This window comes from Aedes aegypti, chromosome 3, assembly GCF_002204515.2.
Source record: "Aedes aegypti strain LVP_AGWG chromosome 3, AaegL5.0 Primary Assembly, whole genome shotgun sequence".
Taxonomy (NCBI): domain Eukaryota; kingdom Metazoa; phylum Arthropoda; class Insecta; order Diptera; family Culicidae; genus Aedes; species Aedes aegypti.
In genome coordinates, this window is record NC_035109.1 from 281,554,310 (window position 1) to 281,565,545 (window position 11,236).

Below are 11,236 nucleotides of genomic sequence, written 5' to 3' on the forward strand. Positions count from 1 at the left end.
TATTTTTTATAAAAAATAAACAGTTAAAAGTGAAACTTCAGAAATCGTGTCGCGTTACCTTCGAAGAAGAACTCTGTTTTGAAAATATCGGAGGTAAGCTGTTTGTGTGAGTCGGTCTAGTTGACAGATTGAGGTGTCAAAATTGACAAGGGCTATTTCTACGACTATTCGAAACACGACTGTTACGAACGGTCGTGTTTGATTAGGAAATCAACCTACAATACCTAAAATGAAAAAGAACAACACTATGTGTTTACTTCTGATACGCAATCGATTGGATTAACTGTTAAAAAGGGGACATTGCAATAAAGTAATGAAATATTAGAAAAAAATACATTTGAATTGGAAAAACTGAAAAGTGTAAGGATTTTTTTAGGAAATTCTTAAAAACGCTAGTTTTCGGAAATCAAAGAATGCGCTTCAAGGTTCTTAAATGATTTTCATTGAATCATACAGACATGTAGCTTGGGATTGCATAATCTGGTTCTGCTACTTTCCCTCGAATGGCGGTTTCCCGAATGTCGTTCTCCCAACGCCAGTTCCAAGAATGCTAGTTCCCCAAAAACCCCGTTTGTCATAACCTTTCGCATTTCAAGGAGGTGAACAATATGTATTTTTTGCAATATGTATTTAGTCGAGAATGATCAAATAATCTCCTTCTTTGGTAGCTTATCGATCTTTCTAACTCAACACTATCTCACTACCCTAGCAGAAGTAAAGTTCTAACCAATAAATCGATATATTGATTTGATTGACATAAGAGATAAAAGATCTGAAGATAATATCAAAATTCTATTCCTGGAGCTCCTGAGCCGTAGCTAAATTTGATGTTGGAAGATCTAAGGAATAGCTCGCTGATATTGGTGAAATCTCATAAAAGCTAAATATGATATGCTAATAGTATTCAAGGAGTAAATTTTAGATATTATTTTCGGATCTTTTATCTCTTATATCTTTCAAGTTAATATCACTTTTGTATGTCCATATCAAAATTTGGTATTAGCTTTTTTCGCCTGCTCGGGTGAAGACTATTATTGCACTTTTTTGAGCTGCATTGCATTGCGGGTCATACGGGGAAATGGCTTCGGAGAAACGGGCCATACGGGGAAAAGTAGCACAATCGCATAATCTATGTCTTAAAATTGTCCCGTTTTTGTTTTTTATTTGTCCCGTTTTTATCTGGTTGGCTTATGGTCAGCCTAATACTATTTGAACTAAAGCCAAGCACAGCATTTATTATGTAACATATTTTATTGTCAGATTATCACGATTCTGATAGAATGAAAGTTTTCAAACATAATTTGATTGCACCACAAATATAATGTCCGTAGGTAGGACATGAAATTTGATTACCGTCAGCGGAAATAGGAACACTTAGATGCAGAAATAAATGCAATTAAATAATTTCGACTCAATAGTTATTTTATAATATACTTTTGAGTAGACAATTTCCCTTAAGAGGAAAATAACCATAATCGTTTTGCAAATTTTCAAAACCAGTTTTTTGCTCAAAATCGAAGCAATGTTCATCAAAATCTATCATTGCATTGCACTTGCTATCTCTATTGCGATGATAGATTTTCATTAAGATATCTTCAAATTTGAACGAAAAAAATGATTTTTAATTTTTGATTGCTGATGAGTGAATGATGGATTCTTGAGCCTTAAATGAGGGGAATCTGATGCATTAATGGTAACAATAAACGACTAATAGCTGATATATGATTGAGTAGGTAGTCATTTATTTCAGTTGATTATTTTACAGTCAATGAATCAGAAAGAAGTCAATTAAAAATCTCCCATTTCACCCTTTCCTACATAGTTCGTCCACTCCTCTATTGCTCGCCCTCTCCTCCAGCTTTCTTCTTCTCCAGTCGATAAAAGTCCTTGCTACTCTCCTTGTACAAGTTCAGCTTCACGTCGAACTCGTCCGCCAAATCCTGGACGATGTCCATCTCCTTGGTGGTGAGGCCCTCCGGCAGCGTGAACTGTTTGCTCTTTTCGTCCGCCACAAACTCCTCCAGGTTCTTCTTCATCGTGTTGGTAAACTTGACCTGTTCCTCGGTTTGCCGTTCGTCCTTGCGTTCCTTCAAGCCGAACGCCCGAGCACAGATCGATCGCTCCTCTTGGCGATGTTTTTCCCACCGTTCATTCAGGATCTTCAATTCCTTTACAATGTCCTTGTTGGTGGCTTCCAGCCGTTGAGCTTTCAGTAGGCTTGTTTTGGCCCGTTCGTACTCTCCCAGGTTCATCAGAGCCCGTCCCTCGTGGAACAGTGCCCGGGACATCCGGTCAATGTTCCCCAAGCGTCGAATTTCGTTAATCATCGAACATGTCCGGCGCGGGTTGTCCTTCTTGTTGTAGCAAACCGCCAAACTGGTGTACAACGCAATTAACGTTTCGGTTTGTTCCTTCTGTTCCTCCTCGTTCTTCACATGGCACCCTTCCAAATAGTTGACCGCCTTGTGGTAATCATTGATCGCGTTCGCTACCATGTTCCGCTTGAAGTAATCCTTGGCGTGCGTTCTCGTATCGGCCACTTTGTCTTTCACAACAGCATACGACGTTTTCTCTTCCTGGGTCAAATTGTCCAATGCATCAGCATCCCCAGGATCCGTGAAACTGACCAGCTTCACAATGAATAAAGCGTCAGCTTTGGGTTTAATTCTCGGCTTGCAACCCAGTTCTCCGAACAAAACCTGATAGCCAATAACGAACTGGGCCTCTTCGCTGGGCTTCATGGATTGAACCGCTTCTTCCAATCCCTGGAGAACTTCCGATTTGCCAATGGTGAACGTTTTGTATTCCCCCCGCATCGATGTGGAATCGAACGCGTACGTTTCGCCCTCAAAGTACGCATTGTAATCGATCGTGACTCGGGCCCGGTCCGGAACCAGCTCATCTCCCACGCCCTGCTTGGTGATTCTCTTGTAGACAAATTCCGACACCATAAACATTTGCGCGCGCAATTCGTCGAAGCTTCGGTCCCAGGGATTCATGATCTTACGGTGGGCATCTTCGTCTTCGTCCGCACTGCCGTAATCATCCTCCATGAAGAACTCTTCGCCGTGGTCGTTGTACTTGGTGCTGATCTGGAATTGGGCTCCATGTTCCCCGAGCAAATCGCTGCAAGATGGAGGGAGGAACGTGAAAACAAATTATGGATTTAAGCAGACAATCACCCGAACTCACCTGATGTTGAGCGCTTCTTTCAGCACCGAACCTTCCATTGTTTGAAGATTTAAGTTTTTGGAATGAAAAAGATGGTTTATCGTTTAATTTATTGGAATTAACAAGTAAAAATTTCTAATTACAACTCGACAAAGCCCGGTTCGGAAGCGTGCCAAGCGTGGTTTTAACTTTGCTTTGTTTACGAAGGAAGAATGAGCAAACAAAGCAAAAATGCTGCGAGATTTCATATTGAGGCGTTACTGAAGGGAGTAATTAAACAGGTCTGTGCCGTAAATAATTTAGAAAGGGATGCCCTTTTTTCCCAAAAATCCAAGCAAAAATCGATACTACGCGTTGCAAGAAAAAAATTGTTTCCGGGTATCACGAGTTGTGAAACTTTAATTTTTTGATCCAAATCATTTCAGTCGCCGCTGACTAAAAATTGAAATTTTTGTTTATATATGAACTACACGCAAAAAAATTGTGCGGTAAAAACTACCATTTTAGGGGGTTAACTTAAGCGCTCGCACCGGCAATTTTCAGCAGACCAGAAATACGCTTGATTTTACCATGTCTGTAGTCGAAATCAGATTGTTGTAAATTATTTCTGTCGAATGTACCAGTTATGTGGTGGGATGTACCGTAAACATAGTAAATTGGTCTGAAATTGCATGGTAGTTTCAAGAATGGGCGTAGTCAGCTAAAATAGTAATTTTTACTACAGAATTTTTTCCCGTGTACTGTCACGATAAGTACTATGACTTAAACGGCTTTCGCTTGAAAGTTTGGCGAAAAAAAAATAGGGAATGGATCAGGGGACATGCCCTATATCAACTGCAGCGATTTGCAGTCCATCGATCCATAGCCTGGAAATTTGTGAATAAACCAGGGAATAAACCCAAAGCAGTATAATATATTACAGTCAACTTTCGTTCGTTGCACTAAACCCGTGGCCCGATTAGTGAAAGACTTTCACTAATCGGGCTAAGATTTGAGCTGTCAAAACACCGATTACAATAGAAATTCAGGGCTACCAACATTAACAAATTGCGGTTTATGTCAGAAAGTGACACTTGCCTTCGTTTTAGGTGGGCTATAGCCCACTTAACGGGAGCCCAATTAAAACGAAGTGCAATTAAACGTAGTGCAACGAACGAAATTCGACTGTATTATATCGCGAATTTAATGACCGAGAAAATTTGTAGCACCCCTAATCGCGCTGTTATGTAAATAAGTTGTATGTCAATTGCAGCACAAACAAAACAAGGCAAAATTCGAATTTCGTGCGCAGTTCGTATCAGTTATCATGGATGCATATTTAAAATTGGAATGGTAGGCATTAATTATTAGATTTAACATCAATTTAATTCGTATTCATTAGAATCCGTTTTCCCTTTTCACAGGTCCAAGAACAACCGACGCAGCGAACAGCGGCTGCTGGAATATTTCGCCATTGACTTCTCCCAATACGAGGAGGACATATTCAACCTGCACATCAATGAAACTGACACGGTGCACCAGTTAGGGGACACCTTTATGGAGAACAGCGATGACCACGAAACGGTGCTGAATTATCCAATTGATCCCCGGACTGGACGAGAGGTACGGCAGCTGGAAATTGACACGACCAAGGCTGAGGGCTTGTACGATGACTTCCCTAGCGGGTCAATGCTGAGCCAGGCAGATCATCAGCACTGTTTGAAGGTTTTGAACAGGATCAACATGAGGCTGGGATTCGAAAGTGCGGAAGACTGCAAAGCCCTGAGCAAGTATCACGCCCTTATGAAGAAAGTGGACAACGAGCGGATGTTGTTCGAGAGTTTTGTCAAAAACTATTTCAACAGCAACTTGGTATGCAGGAAAAGCTCGATCGATAAGGAGCTGGATGACCTGGTTGTGGCCATTTGGAAAGGAAAAGTTGGAAGAATATACACTGATTTTGCGAACAAGAGGTACATGCTGTCTACGGCTGTTATGTGGCTTAACTATAAGCAGCATGAGCATAATGTGCGATTTGAACCAGTTTCCGAAGATGTGGTAGAATTTGGAGTTGTGAAGAATATTTATACCGAGTCTCTATTGTCGTGTAATACTTTGAGGCGGAATCAACGCATTTTGGATGCATTTTTCGATGACCAGCACCGATCGCTTCCGATGGACGATAGCGTCCAGGTGAACACAGTGCTGCAACAGGATGAAGACATCCGATTTGTCATTAACTCGGGAACACTTTGCTACCTGCTCAATTGCGTAAGCAACATGGAAGAGCAATGGATGGTTCCTTTTCGGATCGAAATGATTGGAGGTCGTAACGTGATTTTCATTGACAAAAAACTCCAACCAATCAAGATGCCCACACACGATAGGAACATGAAAGCGCACAAGTATTTGGTACGTAGCTTCATGTCGGTTGTTAAGAAATATAATCCTCATAATGTTAATCGGGAAGCTGACGAGAAAGATTCCCAACGCATTAACAGTATTGAGTATAAAGCAATTGGTTTTGATGAGTATCTGAGGTCAGTTGCCGAAAAATCAGAACTCAAGCCATACCCGAATAGAAACTCTTGTCTTCAGCTGTGGACATTGCAGGAAGGCGATGACCAGTATAGATTTCTTATCAGATTCCGTATGGACTGCTACGAATCCTTGCGAAAAATTAAATTCTACATCAACATTTCGGTTAAACTGGAATATCAAACCGAGTTTGGCGCCGAACAAATGACCAAGAGTGAACTCATTCATGAATGGGCCCGGCAATATCTCCGACCGAACTCGAAAACCCTCCGATTGCGGATTAACGCGGTTACCCATGTCATCATATCTCACCACTATCTCGAGCTGAAGGACATAGAAGAAGAATTGAAGCGCTCGTACGATATCGAACCAGCCAATTTATTTACAAATCTTTGGCAAACCTTGAAAATTCTTCTGAATTTCCCTCCTGGGGATCACATCTTACAGCACGACATGAAAAACAAAGACATCGTAAATGTACTATCTAACGATAACTCCCCCAATCCAACCACATCTTCCATCAATTTGGTGGATCAATACTCAAACGTCGAATACGATCGCCCGGCCGTCGAATCGTACGATTGGATCCCAATTGATAAATCTGTGATAACTCAAATGCATCGCGAAAATACGCTACTCCCGTGCACTTTCCCCCACTGGATCTCCGTCAAGCGCATCACTCCCCGGGGGAAACTCAAACACAGTCGACCCCCTCCTACGCAACAACCTGTTCCCGATCAAAAACCCAAAAAGAAGAAATCCAGGGGAAACCGCGTTCGTCGAAAGCTCAAGGAACGCGAAGCCAAAAAGCAGCAACGGAAGCAGGCTGGCTTTGTCGAAGAAATGCAGCAATCGTTGAATCAATTCGCTCCGTACGAGGGGCCGTCGCGAAACAGCGAACCATCATCCATGGCAGCCAAGAAGGATCCGAGCAAAATGAGCAATAGTCTGCGCGCCATGGAGCGAGATCCGTTCGATTACCATTCATACGTGAAGCAAGCCCAGAAAGACGACCAATAAACTGAAAACGATATAGGTAATCTTGAAATGTAATTCAATAATCTATCACATCATTTGCTTGTGGCTTACAGTATTGCCTATTCACTAAGCAGACCTGGTAGAATCTATGACAAAAGGTCGTAGAACAAAGGTAAGGGATAAAAGGAAACCTTTTCTCAAAGAAGGGAAAAATTCCCATCAAGCAAATCATTTTCGACCTTTTGTCCTTTCGACTTTTGACGTTAACTACGTCTTACGGCAATATACCCTTAGGTTCAGAAAGGGGTACGGGCGCGTTCTGCCAACTCGGTCGAGGCAGATTTCTTGTGTGAACAAGTTACAACATGGACGTTCTAAAGTGCCAGAATGAAGTGTTGTGCTTGTGGGGAGCACTTGAAGATCTATAAAGTTATATGCAATAACCGACCCTTAGCTTAACTATTGAAATTAAAAGTTGCAACTACCTACAATAATCGTTTTGAGATTACTAACATGTCGTCGCGTTAATTTAATCTTAATGATCTTTTATCTACATCCGTCGAACCATTCTGAATGGCCGTTGTGAGAATATCACTAAAAACTTCTCACTTGCAGTAAAGCTGGATTGTCCTACATTGAAACATTAAGGTTTTTGCTCTCTTTTGTTGTTCGTCATCATTAGTGTTGAGATGTCCTGGATGCCGCACATGGCGTACAGTGATCATTGCCATGGAGTTTCTCGGAAGCTGCATGGGGATTGTTATCATGGGAATCAAAAGAGCGAATTTTGTATGATTTCATTGTAGGTCAATACAGCAATAAAGCATGTAGCAATCACCAACATCCAACATTTTGTCCATAAACCGGGCTGGTAGCAGGTAGAGTGTCCATTTCTCGGCCATTTTGCTCGTCCCGGGATTCGGGACAAAAATCTATGCTTGTCCCTGAACTGAATGAAACGGCTTATTATTTTGTTATAATTATTTTTGTGGGAAATTATAGAAACTTCGTAGTTTTTGAACGCGAGCTGATTGTATGCAAAATTTAAGCGATGTACACGGAAAAAAATGTTTAAAGGGTGATTCACTTTAAAACAGTTTTAGAAGACAGGTTGTGATTCTTTCTAATTAATTTACTCAAAACCGTATGAAAGTTACTTACGTCGATTTGAAAAAGTAATCGAGAATTGGATTTATAGAAAATTCGTTTAGTATTGTTAGTGCAGGCAAAATCAAGAACGAATACAAACTTCGCTCAACTATTTCACGCGACCAAAACGTCGCTGGACTTTGGCGTCCTTTTCATGTTAGTGCTTGAGCGACACAGGCTATTTCAATGCGTCGCTGGAGCACTAAACTGCAAAGCGCTCGCCAGTCCAGCGACGCCAAAGTTGAGCGACATTGCAGCGATTACTCGGATGCACAATATGCTTAGGTGACCGGTTAAATCACCTGGTAGAAGGTTTATTGATCGTTTTAGCCTCAGAGCGCTTTTCTCAGCATCCAGCTTTATGAATTGATCTAGCCGAGGCAGATTAAGCATTGCATCTAGGGCGGACGAAGGGGCGCTGCGAACTGCACCAGTAATGGCGACGCACGCAGCGCGTTGCATTTTGTTCAGCTTGGCTCTCGCCGTAATCTCGCTTGTTTTTGGCCATCAAACAAGGGAAGCACAGGCTATTCTAGGCCGAAAGATGGTTTTATATATCCACATGATTTTAGGCCCCATTTTTTTTCACAGGTCTTTGAGCAGACCCACAGATAATTGAGACCTTTATTTACCATGTTTCGAAGATATGTGTTCCAATTTAGTTTAGCATCAAGCGTAATACCAAGGTATTTGACTTCATTTGAGTGAACCAATTGTGTTTGATTAAGGAAAAGAGGTTGCAGCTGTACCTTTCTGCGCTTTGTGAAAGGAACAATCATAGTTTTTGAAGGATTTGTCCCCAGTTTCTCTTTCAGACACCAGAAGAGCGTGTAATCGAGAGCTGGTTGCATTCTTGCAAGGACAAAGCTTTCAAATTTACCGCGTACAATGATGACAACATCATCAGCGTAGCCAACAACCTCGAATCCTCTTTTTTCCAAGCTATTAAGAAGATCGTCCACCACTAGAGACCATAGCAAAGGTGAAGTACCCCTTCCCCTTTGTGGCCATGACAGTGGCGCACGATCCGCTCAACTCGGATGAGATTCGGCGATTTGCCAGCATAGCATGTACCAGGTAGCAATGCATGGGTCAAATTTTCTCCTATGCATTGCTGACACTATAGACGAATAGCGTTATCGAATGCACCCTCAATGTCAAGAAATGCCACGATGGCGATTTCCTTTGCATGAAAAGTTTTCTCGATCTTGTTAACTAGCATGTGTAGTGCTGAGATCGTATAGATTTTCCACTTTGGTAAGCAAATTGGTATTTGGAAAAAGGCATTGCTGCCATACATTTTGAATTTATGAACTCTCCTTAGACCTTTTCCTTTATTTTAAGCATCACTGACGACAGACTTATCGGTCTGTAAGCTTTGGGATTGGTTTTGTCTGTTTTTCCCGCCTTCGGGATAAAGACAACTCGAACTTGACGCCAGTCATCTGGAATATGTCCTAAGACTAAACTGGCCTTAAAAATCTCTATCATGGGAGGAATAGGCGTTTGCTCCTCTTTCTGGATAAACGCTGGGAAAATTCTATCCATGCCAGCAGCTTTAAATGGCTTAAAGGATCTCACTGCCCTTTCCACCCTTGTAAAGGCTTCTTTGGCAACCTTCAATGCGTCTCTTTTGGTACTTAAGTCCCATAGGCCTATTCACATGACGTCTCAAATCAGCTGATCGGGAAGCACTTTGACAGTTCTTCTATGAAAATGACAGGCCCGTGTTAGTACCGGTCCTCCACCGATGTAAACAAATGCATAGACGGATCTGTCACATGAAAAGGCCTATGGCAGGAGCTCTTGTTGACCAGAGACGCCATGTCTGTCGCCATTAGCGTTCACGCTCGCTTCAGGAATTGACTCAGGGAAGTGAGTCCTCAGCATTTCACTCAGTGTTTCTGTGGGATCCACAGTGAGTGAACCGTCAGTTCTTCGGAGAGTTCCCAAACCATCGGAGTGGTCTTTCGATAGAGTTTTATGAAGTCTGGCAGCTAAGGGAGTCTTCTCAATGCTTTCACACATGAGGACCCATGATTTCAGCTTAGCTAGCCTGATTTCCTTGTTGTAGTCTGTCAGAGCCTTTCGGTATAGGTTCCAATCAGTAGAGCGTTTGGCACGGTTTAACTCCCTCCGTGCAGTTTTCGTAAGCTTTTCATGATGGTTGTTCCACCAAGGAACATCTCTGCTCGACCTAACAGATTTAGTCGGACAGCTTTCTTGAAATGCATTAAGAATTTTGGTTTTTATAGAGTCAGAAGCCATTTCTAACTCTAGTACTGTTTTGATATTAGGATTTATTATGTAGTCTTTGGATCGGAGAGTGGCTGAATAGGTTTCCCAATCAGTATTCTTAGGATCTTTAAACGATTTTACAATAGTTACACCCCCTTCCCATTCAAAGACTATGTGTTTGTGGTCTGACATACATAGATATTTCATCAGAAACATGTCAGTTTGTTATTTTGTGGGAGATGGACTGACTACATAAAGTCAGATCAAGCACTTCCTGTCGTGTGGCGTTTTCATATGTAGGCTTGTCACCTGTGTTACATAGGTATGTCAATGTTTTTGAGGATAGAAACTGTAAAACGTACTCACCTCGAGGATTTATATTTGTACTTCCTCATACAGTGTGATGCACATTCGCTTCACATCCGATGACAAGGGGAATGTTTTTTGTTTCACAGTAGGAGGTTAGCGCAGCAATCTCTGGAGGAGGAACATCTTTCGCGTCGCCTGGGAAATACGACGAGACCATGACGATATCAGCTTTCCCCCTAGCGGTAGGAACCTCCACTCTGAATGCTACGATGTCGCGTTTAATGAATTCTGTAATTGGAAAGCATTTAGTGTCATTGTGTATTAGAATAGCTGCTCTGGCTGTCATCATATACCAACTTACATGAGTTTACATGAATACCCTGTATTCGAGATTGGTTGACCCATGGCTCCTGGATAAGAGCCACAGTGAACAGTTCTTTTGCGAATTTCCGGCAAAGCACATCCGTTGCGCTTCGAGCGTGATGGAGATTCACTTGAATGATCTTAGTCATTTTTAGGTGTGCCGCAGTTTCCAGGACGGCGGTCGTCCTTCTTTGGATGCTACGGATCATCTTGTATTTGTTTTCGATGATGTTTCGGGTGTTCGTGTTTGTCAATCTTCTTCCCTAGGCCAGCCTTTTTTGTCTCTGTAGTCGAATTCAATCTTTTACTAGATCCACTGCTCTTAGATGATACCAATCTGCCACCGTTAGAGCTAGGAATTTGGATGGAGCTTGAATCTTTAGAGACATGCAGACTGGCCTTTTTAAGGTGAAGATGAATCGAAGCCAAACCTCAAATTTTCAAGAGCACGAATCTGGAGAACCAAACACCCATTTGAGCTGAAAACTTAATCGATTGGTCACCACCAGCG

General features: G+C 42.0%; 2 protein-coding genes across 2 annotated transcripts; one reads left to right on the forward strand and one right to left on the reverse strand.

Annotated features, from left to right (window-relative positions):
• Nucleotides 1–1,718: 1,718 nt before the first annotated feature.
• Nucleotides 1,719–3,377, reverse strand: LOC5575078 (inactive peptidyl-prolyl cis-trans isomerase shutdown). The gene is made up of 2 exons (XM_001661758.2): nucleotides 3,193–3,377; nucleotides 1,719–3,126 (listed from the first exon to the last, which is right to left on the reverse strand). The coding sequence occupies exons 1-2, from the start codon at nucleotides 3,228–3,230 to the stop codon at nucleotides 1,836–1,838; spliced, it is 1,329 nt and encodes a 442-aa protein (XP_001661808.2). The 5' UTR covers nucleotides 3,231–3,377; the 3' UTR covers nucleotides 1,719–1,835.
• A 1,009-nt stretch (nucleotides 3,378–4,386) lies between these two features.
• On the forward strand, nucleotides 4,387–6,728 carry LOC5575079. Its single transcript, XM_001661757.2, has 2 exons — nucleotides 4,387–4,503; nucleotides 4,575–6,728. The coding sequence occupies exons 1-2, from the start codon at nucleotides 4,478–4,480 to the stop codon at nucleotides 6,706–6,708; spliced, it is 2,160 nt and encodes a 719-aa protein (XP_001661807.2). The 5' UTR covers nucleotides 4,387–4,477; the 3' UTR covers nucleotides 6,709–6,728.
• The last annotated feature ends 4,508 nt before the right edge of the window (nucleotides 6,729–11,236 follow it).

What these genes read in the sequence shown, in the direction of transcription:
- LOC5575078 (XM_001661758.2), bottom strand. Translation starts at nt 3,230, where the DNA reads ATGGAAGGTTCGGTGCTGAAAGAAGCGCTCAACATCAG. An exon ending in AAAGAAGCGCTCAACATCAG is followed by an intron (nt 3,127 to 3,192) that starts GTGAGTTCGGGT and finishes TCCATCTTGCAG; the next exon opens with CGATTTGCTCGGGGAACATG.
- LOC5575079 (XM_001661757.2), top strand. Translation starts at nt 4,478, where the DNA reads ATGGATGCATATTTAAAATTGGAATG. An exon ending in GCATATTTAAAATTGGAATG is followed by an intron (nt 4,504 to 4,574) that starts GTAGGCATTAAT and finishes CCCTTTTCACAG; the next exon opens with GTCCAAGAACAACCGACGCA.